This window comes from Sebastes umbrosus, chromosome 10, assembly GCF_015220745.1.
Source record: "Sebastes umbrosus isolate fSebUmb1 chromosome 10, fSebUmb1.pri, whole genome shotgun sequence".
Lineage (NCBI taxonomy): Eukaryota > Metazoa > Chordata > Actinopteri > Perciformes > Sebastidae > Sebastes > Sebastes umbrosus.
In genome coordinates this window covers 20,422,986-20,447,393 of record NC_051278.1, presented here as the reverse complement: position 1 = coordinate 20,447,393, position 24,408 = coordinate 20,422,986, and the positions used below count along the sequence as shown (strand labels likewise).

Here is a 24,408-nt window from a genome sequence, read left to right as displayed (position 1 = left end):
GGATGACGTGACCGGAGAAGAGACAAAGAGATAATAAAGGTGGTGAAGGGGAGAAGTAGAGGAAAGTGTCATAATGCACTAGAGGAGAGCGAGGGAGGGGAAAGGAGGGAAGCAAAGTGACTGAAGGAAGGAGAGAGAAGTGTAAAGTGTGTTTGTGAAAGATGGGAGGAGGTAATGCACTGTAAATGGGAGTTGAGAGTAATGGAGTAATGCATAAAAAATGGATCAGAAATGAGGGAAAGACTGAGAACGGAGAGTGAGAGGGGGGGAAGGGACGGCTGAGAAAAACGGGAGGAACTGAGGAGAAGAGGAAACGCAAGAAAAAAGGTTTTGATGCTGCAAAATATTTCCTTTACAGCCGACTCTGTAAATAGCATCTCCGAGCATGATGCAGAATATTTGAAACACTTGACCTCTGTCAAGGTAAACAAAAAAAAAAACTTGCATAATGCAAGCTTGCTGACTTTTTGTACATATGTACCATCTATAATACATGCTGCTCTAAAAACTCTTGTTGCATCTTGTTTGTTTTGCTCTGTTTTGTGCGTGAATGTGTGTGTGTGGTTTGTCTCGTGTTGGTGCTACAAGATCAATAGGAGGATGCGTGTGTGTGGCCTGCGGTGGTTTCTTTGGTATGACTGGTTTCTCTGGACTAATTAGCCTTCACATTTACCATGCCTGAAGGATGAGGGGGGGTGAGAAAGAAAGAAGAAGAAGACACTGGAAAGAAGATGAAGAAAGGGGGAGAGATTTCAGCACTCAATGTGAGATGCAGATTCAGTGCAGACGCGAGGCGAAAAACGAGGACCGAGGACTGCTTGCTCTACATGTCGTGCGGAAAGAAAGTGCATCATCATGAATATCAAAACAAGATGTTTTCATTCCGTCAGATTTTCATTCCAAAACTTTTTGATAAAGTGGAGTGTACCACTGGAGGGCTGCAATTGGCGTACGGAGTGAAAAACAAGTCTAAACTGGGAGAAAAACAAGAAAAACAGGCATGGAGAAAGAACAAAAACGGAGAGATTAACTTTACTGAACTGAGATGGAACTGTATTTGCTAATGATGAGCGACCTGGTACCCGCTTCGACTGTTATCAGGCCATTAAATAGGCGTTACAACTTCTTTAGATTTAGGCAAAAACAGTTTTTGGTTAAAATAACTACGGACACAAAGACAACTACACATTATTGATCTCACACAGGATGTGAACTCCAGTCTCCCGGGTGAAAATCCTGTGTTTTGAGTCTCATCCATAGTCCCCAACGTTCACCCCTCAATGAGTTTCACGCTATCTATAATGCAGCGCCTGACTACCGCTTCTGCTCCTGTCATAACTACTACGGTCGCTTGAGGTCGCTGTCATGTTCTTTTATACCTTCTTTCGGTGATCTACCATGTGAATAGATGATAAAAACCTACTAGTGGGTGTAGTAGGCCCCTACTGACACACATCTATAGGGCTTATAGCGACTGATAACGCTTATTTGATAGCCTGACAACAGTCTAATCGGCTGGACCACCGGAACATCTAGTTGTTGGTCCTGTCTCTCCGCTATATGTAAAAAAAAACAAAGTCCATGCCCCCACTACCTCCTCCAAACAAACATCTCTCCTCAATCGCTCCCTTCTTCCCCAGGGACTACTTCATCTATGTGGAAAAAAATAAATAAAATGAGCTGTTGGAGCCACCCCTGGAGGTCCAGCATAGCCTACACACCTCCTCCTCCACCGCCTCCTTTTGTGTGTCTTCATACCCCCCTCCTCGGTGCTAATAGATTCCCTTTCATTACCTCTGGACCACCACTCCTTCCATCCCCCCATCCAAAAACGCAGAGGGCAGTTGTAGATTGATCCACCTAATCCTACTCTACCTTTCTCTCTCACACACACACACACACACACAGGCACACACCGTTCACCTCCATCCCTACTGTCCTCCCCTGTCACACCCCATTTGGGTATTAGAGGAGAGACATATCTGTGTGCCACCCACCTCTCTAACCTTGTTCTCTCCACACCTCCTCCTTTTGGAGCTGATCAGAGATCTGATCTGTGATGGCTTGCTTGCATCACTCTCTCTCTCTCTCACACATTCACACACACACACACACACACTCCCAAGGGACTCTGACAGCACAGGAGCAGATGGGCGGCTGGTGATGACATGTTGTTAAAAATAAGAATTCCTGTTAACCCGTTGTCAGCTATAGCACGCCCTCCCTCCCTCATGTCCTCCCCATTTCATCTCCTCTCTCTCTGTCAATTTCTCTCCATCACTTCTTCTCACTGTCAATCCCTCTTTCTCTCTTTGCTTCTACGGCACTGTCCATGTAGGCTATTACTCAGTACCAAAGCCAACTATAGCTGTGGCAAGTGAAAGCACGCAGCCCCGAGACCCCCCGACCCCCAGAACATGATATTTAATACATGGTTGTCATAAAGACGGCCACTTGCATTATGCATGGCTTGTAAGCAGGCATCAATAATAGATGAAAAGGCCAGTTTTGCAGTTTCTTTTCATGCGATTAAATGAAATTTTAACTCTCACTTTCTGTCGCTCTCTGTGCGGATGGAGTTTGTCCGGTGACTGTATGACGATAAATTATTAAACGGCAACACAAGAGGAGAGGAGCTGTGCGGATCAAAAGAAATATTCAGGCCAGTCACGATGGCAGTGAAACAGAGAGAGGATGTGTGTGTGAGAGCTTGCGAATGTGTGTCACCCAAGCTTGTGCATCAATTCCAGGTCTGACAGATGTCCGACAGATGTCCGACAGATGTCCGAAGTCTTAGGAAAACAGACCACAACGTGTTTCTCAAATCTCCCCCGAAAAACAGTATAAAAGTTGTTATAGTACGCAGCTCATACACAAAGTTGTATGTGTGCAGTAATCTCTCAAAGGTTAATCACCATCCAATCTTCAAACGCAGCCGCCGTATCGTGCTCTGCCAGATTGCCGACTTTCAGAACTTCTTAGGGACTGTAAAGTGGGCCAGCGAATGGAGAGGGAGAGGGAGACTGGTGGCTTTGAAAGAGAGTCCAGCCGCAGCAAAGGGTCCTCACTCAAAAAAAAAAAAAAAAAAAGGACCAGTTGTGATACATTTATTAATAGCGCTCATGGGCCACATTTTTTATTCTTCTTTGAAGTGATGTTGCAGACAGAGAGGAAGGGAGAGAGGGGATCTCTCAGATTTTAGCCTCCGGTCAGACAATATTCCCTCTGGGTGGAGTGGGTCCCATTCAGAGCGACCTCAATAGCCCTCCACTGAAGTACCTGGTGAATGAGCGAGAAAAGGCCCCATCACAGAACGGCAGAGGGGGAGTTAGCACACAATGAGGCGAGCCTCTTTCTATTTTCCTAATGATATTGATTAAAGAGCTCAGGAGAGAGAGCGCCGTACATGAGGCCCACCATTGTGTGGAGAGGAGAGGGCTGGGTTGGGTTGGAGAGCTACTGATATGAATGCCCCCCAATCCTCTGAGATCTACACTTGACCTATAGGTGGAGGACATAAAGCCTTCAACATGGATGTCCATATACAGTCTTTATAGGTATAATCTCTGTCTGGTAGAATTCCAGTTCATTACATTGTGTTCTCACTCATAACAAGCGGGGAGCACAGGTTTCTTATTTCAGCTATACAGACCGGAGGATTAACTCTGAAAACAAGTCCCAGACAGCAAATAGCCAACAAGCTACTGAATGCAACAGTTTTCCCAAACTTCCCTAACAGCAAGACTGAAATCAAGATTGCAAAGTCTTCGATGAGAAAAATATGTAGAGAGAGAAAAGGTGAGGAGATTTATTGTTAAAGGAATAGTAGTCTGCACAGTAAATATGAAGCTACACAGATAACCTCCCGTAACACCTCGAATTGGCATTTTTACACTGCAGTTTTTGTACATATTTAACAAACAAGAGATTGTGTAATGTGTTAATTATTGAGCCAGGCTAGCTGCTTACACCTGTTTACAGTCTTTGAGCTAAGTTAAGCCAGCCAACAGTCTCTTGGCTCCAGCTGTACAGACGTTGAGAGTGGTATCGATATCATCTTGGCCTAAATCAGTGCAAAAAAGTGAAGAAGTATTTTCCAAAATGTCCATTTATTCCTTTAAAACAATGGATACGATAGTTGCTGAATTTTGCATAACAAAACTATTTAAACAGTTTAACTGTTCCTTTAACTAAGATGTAACTTTATTAACTTTGTATGCAAGAAGGTATAAGCATGAATTCATTGAAATAATACAAATCTGTAGTAGTTCATGTTCAAATTATGTAGGCTATATAACATGAAATAACACCCAGACTAGAATGGCACTAGGAGAGCGGAGACCTCCGCCAAGGTGCCCGAGTACGATTGCCCCCCCTCTCCGTTCAGGTTGCGCCATCATCTATGTCTATTTTTGTTTATGTTGAGATCAGCTGTGCGTAGCGGAGCATCGTAAAACACTTCATACAAACTTGACAGAAACAAAATAAAACTCACCAAAACCTTTCCCACAATCACCAAGTGTGCTTTGGTCGAACTCAACTCTAATTTTATCGAGTTTAATTTGAAAAAATGCCGAATCTGCAGTTGTCCCATAACATAAGGAGGTCATAAGACATTTTGCTGCAGTCTGACCTGAGGAGTTAAAGGTGCTCTTTATGATATCCAGAGCATCAATATAGCAGCAAACAACTATTTGCTATGTAGCTAAATATATAGCCTAGAGGAGTAATGTCTACCTCAACAGAGAATCAAGTCACTCTCACTCTGTGTGTGTTGTAATCAGCGCTTCTTTGTGCTTTGTTGACATGGCCGGCTCGGCCGTGTATGTTTTTAGTGCATGTTTGTGCATGTGAGCGTGCCCCATTGGCTAGCTCACGGCTGCAGCTCTGCATACAGAGGTTACAGCTGATCGGTTACCAACCGTTGGCGTCATCGCAGAAGCGTATAGCACTCATCCTCCAGTTCTCCCCCAGGTTAACACTGTTAGCTCTGTCAGCACTGTTGACTTTTATTTCATTGTTAGCACCGTTAGCTACGAGCTGCCGGCTCGGCTGATGCCATGTTGATCGCTGTGCAGAGGTAATAGAAATGCTCCTAATCTCACATTTAGCACCTTTAAATACTGATAAAATATGTGCATTTATTCATTTACCATATATTATGTAGCCTACTTTATTTTTAAGTCCCCAAACCATCCTTAAGTAAACATCACATTCAAAACTACCGTACATTGATATTATCTGAATTTGAATCCAGTAAACAAACCAAAATCCACTGAAATCCCAAAGAGATCTGCTATCCATATTTAATGGCAAAAATAGCAGACACATAAACAACCTGTAGTTATACCTATAGGAGCTCCAAGTAACATGATGCAATGTAGAAAATGATATATGATATACAAAAATCACATCCAAGTGATGATGAAACAAGGGGCATACTGTTTTCTTTTATTATTATTATTATATATCTTTAGAAAAAATGAATACTCATTCAAATATTCTCATTCTATTCATTTAATGGAAAAAAGATAAAGGTTAAAATGTGTAAATGTTTCCTCAGCACTGTTAGAAACATGTCAAAAGTCCAGTTTGTCTCTTTTTATTTAACATGGCACAGTTTTTAATTTGTTTTTAAAGCCAGCAAGCACACTAAATATTTGCATAAATCCATTAAGCATCAGATAGGCCGTCCACTTCCATTTAAACATGTTCATTTAGAGGCAGTCTAAGCACCTGATTGAACAAGCGATAAGGGCACAAAGACAGTGTAACCTCTAACATGCTGTCTGAAGCCCTCTCCTACAGATGTTATCACACCAGAACGGTTAATGTATTTAACTTTTGCATCACCTCCCCTTTCCCTAATGCTGCTCTCTCTCTCCCTCTCTCTCTCTCTCTCTCTCTCTCTCCTCATCACCACCCCCCATCCAGCGACCTCACCACCAGCCCCCTCACACTCACCCACTCGCTCCCTGCACTCTCAGATTGCACATTCAGATACACAAACACACACAATCACACGTGAGCCCATTTGAATTGCAAGTGAGCTCTGTTCACTATACCAGAGAGGACGTAAACAGAGAAGTGAACAGAAAAGGAGGGGGAAAAAAGAGTATAGTTACAGAGGGAAAACAAGAAGAGAGGAGGAGAAGAGGGGGGACACACAAGCTTCACTGACCGGACGACATTTACACAGTGTTTAATAGGACATGCCCCCACGTGTGAAGGACTGAGAGACAGCAGAGTGAGGAGAGTGCCTGGGGAGCCTTGCACCACACCAGGAGCACACAGGAGCTGGGACAACCCTGAAGGGACACCTGATACCCTGAAGAGACACCTCCTGAAGTACAAGGAGCGAGCAGCACCCCATGGGAGACGGAGTCAGAGGAACACCCGACAGCAACCTGCTGTCGCTCCTCCTCTCCTCGCGACCGGCTCTCATCCCCTTCTCCTCCTCCTCCTCCTCTTCCTCCTCCTCCTCCTCCTCCATCCTCGCTCCCTCTCTCATTTGATCCCATCCCTCACTTCCTGCGCAGGAGAGGGAGAGCGTGCACTGAGAGAAGGTAAGGGGGATGCATGCATGCATGCATGTTGTTGTCCTTGCAGGGCATGTGTGTGAGTGTGTGTGAGTGCATCAGTGTCTCATATTTCAACTGGAAGTCAGCAACTTGTTTCTCTTTGGATCAGTTCTGTGTGTGTGTGTGTGTGCGTGTGTGTGTGTGTGTGTGTGTGTGTGGACTCTGGAGGGTTTTTAAAAACAGCTGAGACAGATGCAGGGCACTTTTCATTTGTGGTAGGATCACTTTCATCTTGACAGCATGTTTAAGGGCTGGTCTCATCTGTCATCTGTGTATTTAGTTGCTCTCTGACTACCAATAATTCTCTCTCATTTCGAAATCTCAAGAAGAAAAGTATGAGTGCAGAGTGTGGCAGTGATCGCAGAGACATAAAGTATGCATCAAGAAAGGGCATGATACTAAAAGTACGAAAGTGTGTGACAGATGCAGTCACATAGGGACATGGAAAGTGAGGAAGAAGGGTTAATATATTCAAATGTGCATGCAGCGAGGTAGAAAATCAGCCGTAAAATCCTATCAAGTTCCGTGGTCATTGCGTTTTTCCCCCCTGCCATCATCTCGTCAACCCCCGCCACGAACCACAGACCAGTCCTCTGCCCATAGTAGTTTTTGGGGGGGGGACAACGGATCCTGCAGGGACCACCCCATGCCATTTAATCTGTCCCTGCCCACAGATAACAGAAGGCAGATGGTCCTGCCAGAGCACAGGGAGATAGAAGATAGCGGAATACAATGTGCAGACAGATAGCACACAGCACTCAACCTGTCCCTCTGAAACTGAGCCTGCATCAACTTCTAAATGAGGGGGCCGAAGCAGGCAGGAAAAGGAAAGAAGGGCAGGGAGAGAGAAAGAAAGAAAAAGACAAACAGAGCAGGGGTTGACATATCTTTAATTAAAACCCAAACAGTATCCAGAATAAACAGTGAGTTGACAGTCTGGGATAAACATAATGGAAAGAGGAAACTAAAAGAGATGAAAAAAGAGCAGAGAGTAAGCAGGACCATCAAAGTCAGGAGCTCCTGTGTTTAAAGGGGAGTGTGTATTTATTTATAGAGGGCGGTGGTTAAGTTCACTAAGCTCCCTCTCTCTGGAAGACCCAGCCTTTTTTTTGCCTTATGAAAATTCAATTGGCCATAATTTGCTGAGGAGCCGTATGCATATTTTATCAGCGGGTGCGTTTTGAAGAAACAAGCCCGCCAAGCTTCTTTTTTTTCATTTTCATCAAGAGGGGGAGTGTGAGGTCGTGCAGCCGTCTGGTAATATGTGACACATTAGAACCCATTCGACATGGGGGCTAAAGTAAACACCAATCAGCTTCATGTGTCTGGCTAAAAACGCCATAACAAATTCATCGCAACCTTGTTGCATGGCAATAATGTTTCTTTCCCCCCCCTCTGATTCCAACCCGCTCTCTTCCAGTTCTCCTCTTTCCCTCTCTCCGTCTCATTCCCTCTAATTACTCTAGGATCCAACATCCTCCTCTTCTTGCTCTCCATTTCCACAGCCATCTCTTCCTCAGCCTCCCCTTCCCCTCCCCTCCCCTCCCATTTCAATCTGCCTCTCTCTCCCACTGCATGTCTCTCAGTTAAAGCTTTATGGGTCGTTCACTCCCCTCTTTCTTTGCAAGGATAATGAGCAGGCGCCTCTGTTTCGACTTTGTAGCCGTGCGCCGGTTTGTGAGTTTGGATCCGTGCGCGTCCCGGGGCCCGAAAGACTCAGATGTGTACCTTCTGTAGCCGCCTCCGTGGTTCCACTGTGATTGTCATCTGATCTATAGGGCACAGCACTGACATAATACACCTTGTTAGAGGAAGGCGGGGAGTGTGTTTGTGAAGACTCTGTGACTTTGAACATATGTGTTTTCTCTGGGGAGCGAGAAGAACACTGAGACCTGTAATCATCCTATCCACTATCACTACACACACAATCACACACTATATATAAATATACACATAAAAAAAGACAGATACAATAATAGAGTGTGAAAGAACTATAATAAAAGACAGAAAAATCTGCTCTTGTTTGGGTGCTGCATTTATGTATGCTGATTGGATCCGACTGCAGATCAGAGCAGCTCCAGGTGTTGTTTGTGTCTCTTCACATCAGCATGGCGTCACTTTTTCTCCTGATAAAATGTCTGCTAATACCCGTGATGAAAGACATTTAGAGAAGAGACTCATTTGACTAAAAATAGAAATGTCGATGTAAATGCATCGACTTCAGAGTGATGTTAGAAACCCACTTTGCACTTTGAAAAGTAGTGTGATTTTTTTTAGTGTCAAGCTGTGCTATACACGCACACATCCCAGAGTAATATAGCGTGGCAATTTCTATACCGCTGCATGAATAATTCTGTCTGAATAGGATAGGATGTTTCTTCATATCAATGAATCATCAGCAGCCGCAACAGCCTCTTTAGTGTCTGTGTGAATGGTACAGTAGAAATTTAACTATTGAGTGTGTTACTGTGTGTGTGTGTGTGTGTTGCTGATGGGCTCTGATTGATGTTCTTGACCTTTCCATCGTGTATTCTCAGAGCCCAGGAGACATCCAAGAGGTTGCGACTGAGGGAAGTCAAAGAGTGAAAAAGACAGACAGCAAGAACCAGCGATGGCACCCGTGTCCCTGTCCTGGTGTCTCGGTGCAGCTTTGGCACTGTTTTGTGGCTCTCCGTGGCCCCAGGTGCACTCCGCCCTGGCACCTGAGAATGAGGTGCCACTGCGCCCAACGACATGGTTCCCAGAGGGAAAGATCACCTCTGTAACTCTCCCTAAAGGACGAACTCGCAGGTAACAGATGGGATGAAGCAATATGCATTCAGGTGGTCTAGTCAGATCTATAGTCTATTCAGATAACTGTCAATGTTGATCCATTTTAATTACTTATATACATTACTACTGGGTAGCTTGTGAATTTATCAGAATCTGTAAAGTAACTAGTAACTAATGTCATCAAATATAAACTATGGCTGTCAATCGATTAAAATATTTAATCGCGATTAATCGCATGATTGTCCATAGTTAACACAACTTAATCACACATTTTCTATCGGTTCAAAATGTACCTTAAAGGGAGATTTGTCAAGTATTTAATATCCTTATCAACATAGGAGTGGGCAAATAGGCTTGTTTCATGCAAATGTATATTATTGGAAATCAATTAACAACACAAAACAATGACAATTATTGTCCAGAAACCCTCACAGGTACTGCATTATGCATAAAAATATACTCAAATCATAACATGACATGACTATGACTTACCCCAAACTGCATGTGATTATCATAAAGTGGGCATGTCTGTAAAGGGGAGACTCGTGGGTACCCATATAATCCATTTTCATTCCAATACATGTATCTTGAGGTCAGAGGTCAAGGGACCCCTTTGAAAATGGCCATACCAGTTTTTCTTTGCCAAAATGTAGCGTAAATTTGGAGCGTTATTTAGCCTCCTTCGCAACAAGCTAGTATGATATGGTTTTCCAGTTTCATATGATACCCGTATCTTTACTCTAGCTTTAAAACCGCTACAACCTCCGAAAGATCAAATAGTGGCAAAAATTGCAGGTTGCGTTAATGCGTTAAAGAAATTAGTGGTGTTAAAACAAATTTGCGTTAACGTGTTATTATCGCGTTAACTTCGACAGCCCTAATGAAAAGTAGAATATTTCCCCTTGAAATGTGGTGAAGTAGAAGTACTATAATGGTAGCAGGAAATATAAATACTCTATTAAAGTACCTCAAAATTGTATTTTTCACATGAGTAAATGTACTTTCCACCACTGACAGTGATCGACAGTGCATGAAAAGTAAAGTAAGTAAAGATGTTTTTGAAACTTAAAGGCAGGGTAGGTAATAGTGACAAACTAGCAAGAGTGTACTAGATTTAAAAAATGATCCAACCAAAAAAACCAGCCCAGTGTTGCCAACTCTTTTCCAATGAAAGTAGCTAGCAGCATTAGCTTTTTCCATTGGGTTTTGGATTAATGCAGAAAATAAGTTCTGTGGCTAACACACGTTTATGATACTTATATGTTTTGTTCCGTAAGATAATGTCCACAAAAGAACACCACTTTTATGATTTTTGAAGCGTGAATGCAATCACAAGAAGTAAAAAGCTGACGTTAGGCTATGAACGAATTGCACCACGGTCGCATGATTGCGAGTATACACAACGAGGCTGTAAAAGCAACGAGTCGGCGTGACGACGTTTAGAAGTCTCATTTAGCCAGTTGTTAACAACTGCCTTTTAACAATGGTGATGCCTTTTTTTAGAAAAAAAGTTTCAACAAATATAACAAAAAAAATGTTTTTGAACAGCACAAACAACCCTACCTTTAACACCACACTAAGATTGTGTGAAGATTTTCACCTCGTTTGCAGTTCATTGAAGGTGCATGAATAAATCTTGAGGCCTGCTCATCAGATTTGCCCTTGTTTCCACTTCAATAACATGTCACCAGCCCATCCATCGACCACCTTTTTGGAGACGGTGGCTGATTCCAGCACCACTGTAGCGAGAGCGAGAGGAAGTGGAGCCCATTTGGCCTGAACCCCACACACCAGTGCCAGTGCTTGCTTTCTAAAACTGGGAGCTGAAAATTGCGAAATGCATCTCTCTGTGTGCTGCAGTCTGTCCATCGGTGCAGTTATGCAGAACCGCACGGCAAATAATGGTGAAAAAACACTGATTCAGAAATCAATCACTCTATTAAATAAGCCGCAAAGCGCCCTTGAGAGTGACAGTGTCGCACATCTGCTTGGAAACAACCGCTTCCACCATCTGCACCAAATCATGAATAATGATGTTTGTAAGGACGGAGAACAAATATTTATTAGCAAATAACCGCGCGGTTGCTTCATTTTGATGAAGGGTAACTAGCTGTGAAGAAATGACATAACAAAAAGAGACAGACTTCTTCTATGTCGCGTCCTTGTTTGAGGTGAAAAGTTCAACATTGACTCATGAGTTAACAACAGTGAGTGTTTGAATTAAACCAAGACCAGACCACCACAGCGGGAATGTTAAACGTCCTTTAACTGCCATCTAAAATGCAAATCAGTAATCCAACATGCAACAACATCTGATCACAATAATGGTTTCTATGCTGAGCACGATTCCAGATAGTTACAGCAAACAGGCAGATATCCATCTGAGACTGTCAATGCAGTCTTATCATCCGACTCCCAGGTCACCTCTCCTGATCTGCTATCAAACCCCTGATCAGCATGTAGACAAATGGAAAGACAGCGACTGGCAACGGTCTGCAACGTTGAAATTCAATTCAAGCTTTTGGAAAAAGAAAAATTTCAACCAGCCCATGCACCGTATCTGCAGAATCATCCAACAAAATGAAAGAATGTTGCACAGTATGCACTTGTCTTCTCATCCATCACCTCGCTGCTTAATCGAAACAGGATGTTATCTTTTTGACAGTCCCCCGTGATGAAACTTCTTTGTGGTTATCTCTGGTGTTTCTCCACAGGCTATACTTCACGCTGAAGAAGAAGGCTCCGGTGATGTCGGTGACTGTCAGCCCCTGTGACCTCCCCATCGAATGGAGCTTGGCAGCCCGCACCCTGAAGGACAAACCCCTCAAGAGCCTGCAGTGTGAGTGAACAGTAAGACCACAACTTTATGGAAGTTTTTATTGGACTTTATTAGTTGTAACCCACAGAAGACGTGTTTATCACTTTACATGTAAACCTTACAATACATATTTACAGAATAAGTTATGTGTATTTGCAAATCGCCCTATATTTTTGTGGATGTGACTTTACACAACACAAATACAAAAATGCGTTTGTGGGTAGTGAAATATTTGCAGATCATGTTACATATTTGTGAATTGTCTTCTGTGGATTACAACTATTATCTACAGATCTGCTGCGGTACCAATCGGACAAATTATGTAAACAAACAGGAGGAAAGTTACAAATGTCACATGGCCCACAAATGCACAGGAGGTGATCTGCAAATGCGAAATAGATGCACAAATGTCTAGATATCACTTTACATGTAAACCTTAAAATACGTATTTACAGAGTAAGTTATGCGTTTTTGCAAATCGCCCTTTTGTGAATGTGACCTTATACAACACAAATACAAAAATACATGTTTGTGGATAGTGAAATATTTGTAGATCATGGTACACATTTGTGGAAAGCTTCTGTGGGTTACAACTAATAAAGTCCAATATAAACTTCCATACAACTTGCACCTCTAGGCATCCACTGTACCCTGAAGATCATCACTGCGTCTGGCTAAGCCAAGACGATCAATTAGATATTATCATCACTATATCACAGATAGGGATTTAGTAGAGGGCAAAGACTCTAATCTTACTTAAACACTTTGTGTTTGTAAAAGAAAGTTTACTTTTTGGAACACCAGAAGTTTATTACAGTATAAGAGTGATCACACTATTGGAAGTCTTATAAGGTATATCATTGTTTACATTGCTTGTTTGTCTTTTGTTTGCAGCCTGGAGGTCATAGCTTTAAAGGGGCTCTATGTAAGAATCAGAAATTGCTTGTTAACAGTGACACCTGTGGCCGTTAAGTTGCAGCGTCCTGTTGCTCGCACTTGTGCTCGTACTACGTAGACGCAGTGAGGCAACACACACAAGACTGAACGTGACAGCTAAAGCCACAGTATCACTATATATTTCACATGCTTGGCAGTAATGTTTGCGGACCAAACGAAGGTCTCTCCATGAATCGAAGGCCCGGCCGATGTTGATACTAGTGTTAACTTTTCTTGCTTCAGCCTCCCGATCGTGGCCAGAAGGCACAGGGGAGACATCGTAGTTTTGTTCTCCTGGGCCGGAGTTGACTTGGAATTCTTCCCTTTAAAAACAGTCTACAGGCTGATAGAGGAAACCCAGAAAGTCGCGGAAGGTCTAAATTTTTATGTTGGGTTACAACCTGTTCACACATTGGCAATAAAAAAAGATTAAAACACGTTTATAAAAACGTACACACAGTCCCTTTAATTTACCACTGCTGTTATATCACATTTATAGACCAATAAACTGATTCCCTTCGACCAATCACATCACAGCTGAGGCCTTTGTTTTTTGAAAGGAGATTTTCTCTGAATTTCTTTGTCACAAATTCTCAGGTAGATAAAACTAAAATTATTTCTCCGTCTTCTTATCAGCACATTTTACCCGTTTGTCTATAAGTTCAAAGCAAAATAAATGATATATATTTTTTTCTAAATGCCACCCACTATCTCTGACAAGGACAGAGACAGTGAGTGTGATCATATCTGGTTGTCACACCGCCATAAATGTTATATGAGGCTTTGGATTTCAAAATCTCATAAAACACACACATGAACTGAAAAGCGCTGCCAACTCCTGATTCAAACATTGAAATAAAACTGAGCTCTTATTTTGTGCTTCACCAACCAAACAAATCAAATACACTCAAGAGATTAAAACATACTATAGAGCAGCAGAATTACAGAAGGGCCTAAAACTAAAGTCAGGGCAATAAGGGCTCAAAGTAAATCAAATTTCTAACCTAAAGAGGTGCAGATTTCTAGAGAAGAAAATATACCTCGGAGTGTTCAATGAGCACTTTTCAAGGTTAACTAAACAAGCTTCTCTACATGGTAAAATAACATTATGAAGTTATAAAATGACACATGAATCATTCAGACCCTGAGCTCGTGGGTCCCCATCGCCGGCCTGAATTATTCACTTTGATTCTGTAACATTTGGTCTCATTTGAGGAGCGATTTCTCATCTCCAGAAGTGATGAACAGTGGAGACGAGCGGCGGCAGGGTTTTTTTTTTTTGTCGGGTTTATTTTGCCAGTTCAGACGTTCAAGTGAAGAGTGTGTACTTCAAAATGACAACACTTCAGGTATGAATAGAAATACTGGCAACCATTTTTGAAGTGGCAATTGACGTATTTATGTATTTGTTCATTTGTGAGGTGTTTAGGGTTTTCTTTATATCAGCCAGGTTCTGTTCTGTTTGTTGTTCATTGTTTCATGCACAATTGCCGTGCTTGTGTGTCCTGCGACCCCCAAAATACATTACATCATACATTAACAGGGCAGCATGTTGGTCATGTGCTTGTTATTTAACTGAAGGCAGCTAGCAGTGACCACTTCCTTTATTATAAGTTTAAAATCATTTAAAGAGATAAGAGTCTCAAGTTTAAGCTTGGCCTGCAGATTGTTCCAGGACCAGGACCGTAGGGGAACAGGCTTGTTTTGCCAGCTTCTGTACTGATAGAAGACACCTCAAACTGAAGCCATTTAAGATTATAATACAAACTTCCGACTTAAGAAGTGGGAAATTTGCCAGAGATGATCTTATAGACCAAAATGTACCAATGATGTAACCTGCGCAAAGTGAGGGATGATCATCCTACCATCCTCTATAAGGTACAATAATGGGTCCTGAAGCTAGAATCAGCTTGTATTAGCTTATAATTAGTCATGGTTTTAGTTTAGGTTGAGTTTAAAAGCAAAAAAAGCTGTTTAAAAATAAAAAAGCTGTACTATTGTACAGTGTCTTTGTCTGTTCAGTTACGATTGCTGCCCACTGAATCAGAATACTTTCTTCAGTCTTATTTTAAGCTCAAAAGTTTAACTCCTGGGTGCAACATATGTCCTATAATTAATTGAAAAGTCCAATCTCAGTGTATGTGCACTGGAGGCTGCAACACTTGTGCAAGTTGCATGATTGGTTTCCAAACTAGTGGTGATGTCACAAAATCCTGGTTGTACGTCCACATTTTTAAGGTGAGCACAGAGAAACTTTCCCCCTTCATCAAACGAATGTGAAAACAGCGTTCTTGCAAGGTCGGCTCTAGACCTTTAGGTAGTGCCCTCTGCAAAATTCGGATTTGGAGGCCAATCACAATCTTACGTCCTGATCCTTACTGCTGTTTTGATGCGCACGGCACAGTGTGCCCACCACTCCGGGCCCCCAGTGCGCTCAGCCACAGTGTGACGTTTAAGTGCAGCCGGGCAGATGAAAAAGTGTATTTCTTTCATAATTTATTTATTTGTTCATTTGTTACATCAAAGCAGAAAATGAGGAAAGGCGCCCATCGGCATTTTTCTTTTTAATTCTTTTTTTTTTTTTAGAGGGCGACCAGCGCCCCCCAGAAGGTGGCGCCTCAGGCGACCGCCTATATGGCCTATAGGCCTTAAGCCAGCCCTGCTTTCTAGTGACTAACTCTGCACAGCGAAGGTCACACATCCAAGTGAAGTGAGCAATAAGCAAAACACATTGATCAATTATATGTGTGTTTTCCATTTTATGTTTCTTCCCTCACAGGGAGCACCAAAAAGAGTATGCCCGAGGTGTGGTGGCGAGGTCCCGGGATTGAGGAGAAAATGCACAGCTTCACAGGCAACGCAGTTGACACCTTCCGGGGTCCTTCCAATCCCCAGGCGTCCATCTACATCCTGAGGCTGCGCTCTAAACAGCAGAACACCAGAGCTACAGTGTACCTCCACGAAGGCCTGGGGCAGTCAGGCGCCTTCCCTCTGCTCCCAGCTGACCCCAGAGTTCACACATTAGGTGTGGGCATGACCAGTGTCACCCTCAGCTGGGCGCCCAGTGCCTCCATCACCAGCCTCCCGCAAACGCAGAAAAGCTACGACTACTGTGTCCTCGTCAACTCTCAGCAAAACTACCCCAGCCTCTGTGCCGCACGAGAGAGCACGGGGAAAAAGCAAGACCCGAAAGAAGAAAAGAAGGAGAGAAGGAGGAGAGTGACGGCGTGGCCGATTTTGAAAGAGTGGTGGTGGCAGCAGTGGGACTCGTATCCTGAACCCCAGAGTCCACCTTCCTCCCTCGCTGATGAGTACGCTGACCTCCAGTGTGCGTGTCAGGGGACGGAGAGCGTTTGCACTGTCTCTGAGCTCCTGCCTGACACCCAGTATTACTTTGACGTCTTCGTGATCGACAGGCTGAACGGGACCAGCATGGCGTACAAGGGGATGTTCGCTAAAACGCACGAGGAGGCTCGGCCGGCGATCGTCACACTAAGAGAAGGGGAGCTGAGGTGGGTGACCTTCGGCGACAGAGGCTCCAACTCGGAGCAGTTCTTCACTTTCCGTCCTCGGGGCTGGCAGCAGAGCGGCCTCCTCACCTTGCAGAGCTGCAGTGGAGGTGAAAAGGTCAAAGTCACCGTATCCAATAAAGGTCAGGTTTTGACCTCCCAGGCTGTAGGGGGAGATTTAGTGCACATTTGGCTCCAGGGAAGTCCGTCCTATCTCATCCACTTGGAGAGAGAAGGAACTACCGCCGGCCAGATCTCTGCTGCTGCTGCAGACCCGGCTCTACCAGGAGGTCTGATGGCTTCAGTCAAAATGCAGACCTCCTCCGCCTACCACCGCAGAGGGGTCCCATCTCTGCCCTCCACCTTGCAGATCAAATCCTTCAACCGGTTGCGTGGTTGCAACAGTGTCACCCTAGCATGGATGGGCACAGAGGAAAGGAGCCTGTACTGCGTGTACCGCAGAAAGCTGGGAGAGCATGAAGCAGAGGCAGGGGGAGCAGAGGCAGGGGGAGCATCGGCGCCCTGTCTGGGACCAGAGTCCCGCTCTGACACCGAGAGGGTTCTCTGCAAGTATTTCCAGGAGCTGAATCCTCGGCGGGCCGTCACTACAGCTGTGATCGGGGGCCTGGAGCCAGGGATGGCCTATGTGTTTGATGTCTATCTAATGAGACGCTGGGGGATCCCTATCAAGTACGCCAGCAAGATGGTGAAGACCAGAAAGGAATGCTGAGCTGCCGCCCCCTACAGGAGGTTTTTAGACTGTCCCAGTTTAGGGGAAAATGCATCGGCCATGGACAATGCTGTAGACTGACCATGAGAACAAAGCCATTTGACTGTTGTGGAGAGACTGTTACCATAACAAGGAAATATTCCCCCTGGAGGAGCCATGGTTTTATTCAAACTCCACTCGCACTATGCAAGTGGATGGAAAGCATATGAGAAGGATTTGCACACCAGCAAAAGTTCATAACATTTACAATACAACTCTCGTGCTTTTTGTCATTTTGTTATTCATTGTTGATCATGATAATGACGTGCCAGTTGTCCAAGTGCTTATTTTGTGTCGGAGTACAAAAGGACAGATGAGGTTTGTGATGACAGGAAGTCAATGCAAAAACAACAACAGAGACTGTGCCAAATATGCAACAGAAACAGATGGGGCAATAATTGGATAACATCTGAGATGTGGGGGTGGGAGGGTGGGCGGGGGGGTTGCAGTGTATATCTTCAGTGCTGCATATTGTACAGGCTTATAAACACAGATGGGTGCAATCTACAGATGCTTAGTTCAAAGTCAGTGTGTATCTTTGTGTTCTGCTTTCGCATGAAACAGTGAAAAATACTTAGTGACTTGCCTCATTGTCTTTGATGTATTCTTGTGCTGCTTCAAACGCACCAATAAATACTAGGGGTATCTGTACGTTCTTGACTGAGTGATGCATGCACGTGAACTGGACTGTCAAATTAGATTTTCGTGCTACCAAATTGTTTTCAGATAGCTTCCACTTTTACTGTAGTAGATGACACTTTGTGCAGCTCAGCGCCATAGGCTACTAATATGAGACATTTCATTCTAGGGAGATTAAACATGTTTATAGATGGGGCTGCATTGGAAAGACTCAGGTTCAAATATTACAGGGAACTTCTGATGTGGCTTGAAGTAGTTCTGTCGTGTCTTCTTGACATGAAACTCTCACTTTTTACAGTATGGGACCTTTAAAGGTACAGTGTGTAGGATTTTGATTAGCATATAGTGGTGTGGTTGCAGATTGCAACCAACTGAATAGCCCTTCGCTCACTCCTCCCTTTCCAAGACTGCGGTAACGTGAGCCACCGAGTGCAAAACCGTGGTAACGCCGTTCGCCTCACTCAGAGACCATCCTTACCATAATAACACTACTTTAGGAGAAACGGAAGTCAGACGGTGGCTGGCGGTACCGCGGTTTTGCACTTCGTGGCTCAAGTTACAGTTTCACAAGTGTGTCGGAGTACTACGGTGGCCTTCAGGTAACGTAAAAACACAAAAAGCTCTCGTTAGAGCCAGTGTTTGGTTTGTCCGTTCTGGGCTACTGTAGAAACATGGTGGAGCTACATGGCGGACTCTGTGAAGAGGACCTGCTCCCTATGTATATATGAAGGGCTCATTCTAAGGGCCCAGACTTAGACAAGCCCAACATCAAAGAACTAGTGGCGACGGAGGTCGCCCGTTGAGTGGCCTCATGTCGCCTTTGTTGTCTTGGCCAAAAAGGTTTTTCATTCATCATTCAAAATGGGAAACCGGAAGACCGAGGATGGTGGATATACAAGCCGTGGTTATGATACGTACATGAAACAAAGAGGCGTTTGCCGACCATTTTCACACCACTCTAGCTCAACACTTATCTTCATTCCAGATGGCCATGTGGTTGTGAAAATATCCGTGTATTGGAATGATCAGATGAGATGAAGATGAAAAATGAGAAGAGCCTTCTTTGTTTTTCCTCTTGACTTTACTCGTTGGCTTGCTTTCCTCATGTCCCTTTCTCTTCTTGTGCAATGATTCGTTTAAGCTGAACACCAATCATAATGCTTTCTCTCACAGACGAGCTGCGTCGCCGATTCAACATGCTGAATTGGCCGAAAAAACTCTGACACGGCAGACTAGGGCCAACGGTACACACGGAAAAAACTATGCCGACAGACGCTCACCGACGGCCGACCGTTGGCTTAGTGTGTCAGGGCCTTTAGCTAACGAAAACACAATGATTCTTAGTTTCAGGTGATTATACACTAATGAAAACATTGTTATGAATATTATATTCTATTTCTGCTAATAGATCCCCCGAAATGTTACACACCTTTTCTTCCAAGACAAATCTGTCCTTTGCGGTCAAGTAATTACTCAACTATTTTCTCAACCAACTCAACCATAAGGCTGCATAAGAGATCAAATATTAGCGCAGAAATCATTACACTATTTTAGCAGTATAGGCTATAATTCTGATAATTAGTGAGTAAAGTGTGTCGGTAAAAAGTCAAACAGTATAAGGTGTTACAATCAGAAATTTAGGATTAATGTTACGAAAGTGAGCTTAGAATTTAAAACGGAGTCAGGATTAGGTTTAAAATAAAATAAAACTTATTAGTTAATTATTATCAATTAATAATCAGAATTGGGATTAGCAGTCTAGAGGAGTGTTTATATTTATGAAAGAATTTGTTCAACGTTTTGACACCTAATAGATTATCAACGGACTAATCAAGTTAGTGTTACTTTGCATAACTCCACGAAATCAACAAGATAAGATAAGATAAGATAAGATAAGATAAGATAAGATAAGATATTCCTTTATTAGTCCCACAGTGGGGAAATTTGCAGTGTACAGCAGCAAAGAGGATAGTGCAAAAAACAAGATGCATCAGCTAACACAGTAAAAAAAAGAGCTAAACAAAGTGTAACAAAATATGAACCATGTAAATAGAAGGAAGTATACAAATAGGAGCAGTATATACAGTATTGACAATGAACAGACTATTAACAAAATTGCACAAGTGGAAAATGTATAATACAACAATATATACAGTACAACAACAGCAGGGTAAAGACGTTATTTATGTAAGATGAGATAAGACAAGATAAGATGAACCTTTATTAATCCCCGGAGGGAAATTCAGGTGTCAAAGCAGCAACATCAGCAAACAGAGTGAAACACAGGAGAGGTAAAGGTATACAAACATTATAAAAACAATAATAGAGATATAAAAGATACAGAGTGAATGGGAGAACATAGTGTGTAAAGTCCGTCAATAAATAAATGTAGTATGTGCAATAAATAAATATACATATACAAATAAATAAATAAATATATATATATATATATATATATATATATAAATAATAATATATAATAATTATATATATATATATAATATATAACATATAATATATAATATATATATATATATATATATAATAATATATATATATATATATATATATATATATATATAAAATGAAAGATAGGCGACTAAGTAAAATACAAAAAATGCAAAACAATTCATTAATTCAATTATTTCTCCAGAGCCTCTTTCTGTTGTCCTCATTTACATAATCTGACGAATTCGATGATGGCAACCAATAAGAGGGCGTTTGTATTGTTACGTAAGCACGTCGCTGTACGTAATGCGGAAGTGACAGGCCAGCGCGCCAAATTGACACTGCCAACAAAGGGAAAGCTGGAAATAAGGCTTATTGACTTTCTTCACAGTTAACAACTAAACTCAAACTGCGTTAGATTAAATAGTTTACAGGATGGGTTTACTCGAGAGGTGCCAGGAGCTGTTCAAGACCTCAAACCCCTACGAGGTGCTGGGCATCAACAGAGAGGCGACCGAGGCTGACATCAGGAGGAGCTACTACAAAGTCTCTCTGAAGGTCCACCCGGACCGGGCTCCTGAAGACCAGCAGGCCACAGAGAAGTTCCAGGTTAGATGTGCTCCTTGTTGGCTGTCAGACTCACACAATGAACACAAGCTAGCTGTCCTAGCTGACTCCAGTAGAGCAGTGAGAAGTGACCAGATCCCATGCTGAATTTAACCTAGTTTAGGTGCCTTTTTGTTAGAGCTTTGGTGTAATTGTAGCAAGGTGCAAAATTAGAAATTAGGAAATTAGATGTGTTATGAACCATACATCAGGGTCATAACAATGCCGATTAGAAGAGGGCAATATGGACAGCATTTTTGGGCATATTATATGTACTGTCATATCTCAATTTTGCTATATTATACTGTTTATTGTGGAATACTACATTTTCTCAATGGAGTAACGTTATAGGCAAGGCAAGGCAGCTTTATTTTGTAGAGCACATTTCAGCAACAGGGCAATTCAAAGTGCTTTACATAAACATTCAAGAACATTGCGAGAAAGTGCAAAAGAACATTAAGACATAATTAAAACAATTATAAAAACATTAAAGATTAGAAAATAAAAACAAGCTAAAAATAAAAGCTAGGATAGAAGCTAAAATTGAAATATAACACACAAGAGTAAAAGCTCTAGTGCAGTATATAAGATCATTATCTGGTTTAATAAAAGGCAGCAGCAAACAGGAAAGTTTTAAGCTTTGATTTAAAAGACCTCAGAGTTGGAGTTGGTCCTGCAGGTTTCTGGGAGCTTGTTCCAAATATTTGATGCATAAAAACTGAATGCTGCTTCTGCATGTTTAGTTGTGACTCTGGGGACACTAAGCAGACCTGATCCAGATGACCTGAGAGGTCTGGATGGTTCATAACATAGCAGAAGATCAGAAATGTATTTTGGCCCTAAACCATTTAGTGCTATAGCTCAAATAACCATATGAAAATGTGTGTATTTTTTTGAGTGTCCAGTGAATTAAATACCTGGCAGATTATGATAACAATCCTGTTAATCCAGTCTTCTTGTCAGCCAGGTAAAAATACCTGTTCATTAATTGCAGCATTGCCCACAAGGTGCTAATACAATCAGATATATCAAATGAATAGCTTTGGTATAGAAGGTATGGCAAATTATGACTATTGACAAATGTCTGTATTGTCATTTCACCTAAATTGAATATAGATGTGTATATCATATAACGTGTATAATAATAGTACATACATATACCATACTTTCGGTAAGCTCTGCAGATGTGTGTGTAAAATTGGGTCTCACCTGAATTTTTTTTGTTGCCCTCCAGGTGTTGGGAAAGGTGTATGCGGTGCTGAGCGATAAGGAGCAGAGAGCTGTTTATGATGAGCAGGGGACGGTAGATGAAGAGTCTGACCTCCTGAGTAAAGAGCGCTGCTGGGAGGACTACTGGAGACTGCTTTTCCCCAAGGTAACGGAGCACAGCTGGTGTTTGCTTTATTGTTATTAACAAGAGTGACTTAATAATGAGTCACACCACATTGCTTTGTCTTTGTGTTGTACATGCGATGACGTGACACTCGGGAGTGAGTCACTTGTATTCCAGGAATGTTATTTTAGATGATAGACAGTAGATCAGGGGATCGATGGGGTGTCACTGCACCTGCCGCAGTACAGCAAATAAATGTACCCTACTAGTTTATTTGATGCAGCATCATTAAAATTGCACATTAACATAATTTTATTTCCTTGACCAGCAACTGTCATACAGTATGTGTTTTTTTCCTCACCATCTATCTCCTAGATTACGGTGAAGGACATCCTTGAATTTGAGAATAAATATAAGGGCTCCGATGAGGAGCGGCTGGATGTGATCCAGCTGTACGTGCAGCACGAGGGAAACATGGACGCCATCACAGCTTCGGCCATGTGCTGCTCCCAGGAAGATGAGCCCAGGCTCTGCAGCATCATCCAGGCAGCTATCGAGAGCGGAGAAGTCGCGGCGCTTCCGGCGTTTACGCAGGAGACCGATAAGAAGAAGAGGGCTCGTAGGAAGAGGGTGAGAAACGTGTTGGCGTTAAAGCCACAAAATCCTCAAAGCTATTTCCTAGATTTTCTCACAGTTGTTGAATGGCCAAAAGATGCCTCCAAAACCTTTAAACTTTTCTACTTATAAGGTCAGTCTTAATAATGTGATTACAATTGACCTTCCAGGCTGATAGAGAGCGACAGGAAGCAGAGGAAATGCAGAAAGAGATGGGGCTCGGTGAAGAGGATGACAGTCTTGTGATGATGCTTAAGGTAACAATTGCACACACACATGTATGGAATTGTTATGGGGTTGTTTGTTTGCTTTTCTCTCAGTAACCATCCTTTCATTCTTATTTTCCAGCAAAAACAGAAGTCCAGAGAGCAGAATTTCAACGGCTTCTTGTCTGACCTGGAAGCAAAATATGCCAAAAAAAGTGGTGCCAAAAAAGGAAAAAGAGGGAAAAAGTGAGAAGCATACAGGCTCTGGTTGTAGCAGATAAAATGTATATAGATGGTGGCACTTGTTCAAAAAACACCATTTAAGATCAATAAGAGCGTTCAAGTAACATGTATGAGCAGCAGCTGTCTAACTGCTCTAACTTCTGTATGTCCTTGATCTGGCCTTTGTAGCTTTTTATGTGACGCTTATCGAAATGTAAATGCATCTTTTATTCTTTTCACGTGTTTTGTTTTGTGTGAAATTCTTCATAAAACAAGAATAAATTCATATTTATATACATCATTTGTACACAGCTTTTTATTGTTTTTGTATCAAATGGAATCAAAGAAAACACATCAAAGAAAAGCGTTGATTTTCAAGCTTTGTCACCTTTGTAGCATGGCTGTCCGATATACTATTTTTTAATAATGCATGAAGGGAAAACTACCCTTTGTGCAGTAACCCTGAAGGCACGGTCACACATGCGCGAAATTAACATTCACCTCCCGTTCACTTCAATTCTGTGCGAGCGAGAAAAACATTTGCTTCTGGTTGCGAAGCAAATTCACATCTCACATTCTCTGGTGAATTTTCGGTGGGACTTCTAGCTCACCTGGTAGAGCGTGCTCAGCACAGTCCTTGGCAGCGACCCGAGTTCGATTCCAACCTGTGTGCCTTTGCTTGGCAAATTAATTTTTGCCTCAGTAGGTGATGGTCACTCGCCTGCATTCGCGCATGTGTGACCGTCCAATGATGTTACCTGTCAAAGCATCCCCACTTGGCTTTGCTCAGGTGAAAACAAAAATGTACCTCAAATATAGTATTTTGTGCAGACACGATGAATGACTCCTTAGTTATTTACAAACAATTTCTTATAACTGCCTCTTGTATTCCTACATTAATCTTAAGGTGATGTTCAGCCACCACATTACCTCTTATGATTTAAACTGAGCTTT

At 42.5% G+C, this 24,408-nt stretch overlaps 2 protein-coding genes across 3 annotated transcripts; both read left to right on the top strand.

Annotated features, from left to right (window-relative positions):
* Window positions 1-6,003: 6,003 nt before the first annotated feature.
* On the top strand, window positions 6,004-18,040 carry ndnfl (neuron-derived neurotrophic factor, like). 2 transcript variants are annotated; one of them, XM_037781901.1, is made up of 5 exons: window positions 6,004-6,566; window positions 9,119-9,371; window positions 12,068-12,192; window positions 15,887-16,418; window positions 16,524-18,040. In XM_037781901.1, the coding sequence occupies exons 2-5, from the start codon at window positions 9,193-9,195 to the stop codon at window positions 17,344-17,346; spliced, it is 1,659 nt and encodes a 552-aa protein (XP_037637829.1). In that variant the 5' UTR covers window positions 6,004-6,566; window positions 9,119-9,192; the 3' UTR covers window positions 17,347-18,040. The 2 variants fall into 2 exon arrangements, with proteins under 2 accessions (XP_037637829.1, XP_037637828.1); XM_037781900.1 differs by having other exon boundaries at window positions 15,887-18,040.
* Window positions 18,041-20,768: 2,728 nt separating this feature from the next.
* Window positions 20,769-23,750, top strand: dnajc9 (DnaJ (Hsp40) homolog, subfamily C, member 9). Its single transcript, XM_037781902.1, has 5 exons — window positions 20,769-21,081; window positions 22,313-22,453; window positions 22,787-23,041; window positions 23,197-23,283; window positions 23,375-23,750. The coding sequence occupies exons 1-5, from the start codon at window positions 20,908-20,910 to the stop codon at window positions 23,480-23,482; spliced, it is 765 nt and encodes a 254-aa protein (XP_037637830.1). The 5' UTR covers window positions 20,769-20,907; the 3' UTR covers window positions 23,483-23,750.
* The last annotated feature ends 658 nt before the right edge of the window (window positions 23,751-24,408 follow it).

Coding starts and splice junctions, on each gene's coding strand:
- ndnfl (XM_037781900.1), top strand. CDS start 9,193: ATGGCACCCGTGTCCCTGTCCTGGTGTCTCGGTGCAGCTTTGGCACTG. Junction 9,372..12,067: donor CCTAAAGGACGAACTCGCAG/GTAACAGATGGG, acceptor GTTTCTCCACAG/GCTATACTTCACGCTGAAGA. Junction 12,193..15,886: donor ACCCCTCAAGAGCCTGCAGT/GTGAGTGAACAG, acceptor CTTCCCTCACAG/GGAGCACCAAAAAGAGTATG.
- dnajc9 (XM_037781902.1), top strand. CDS start 20,908: ATGGGTTTACTCGAGAGGTGCCAGGAGCTGTTCAAGACCTCAAACCCC. Junction 21,082..22,312: donor AGGCCACAGAGAAGTTCCAG/GTTAGATGTGCT, acceptor GTTGCCCTCCAG/GTGTTGGGAAAGGTGTATGC. Junction 23,042..23,196: donor AGAGGGCTCGTAGGAAGAGG/GTGAGAAACGTG, acceptor TTGACCTTCCAG/GCTGATAGAGAGCGACAGGA.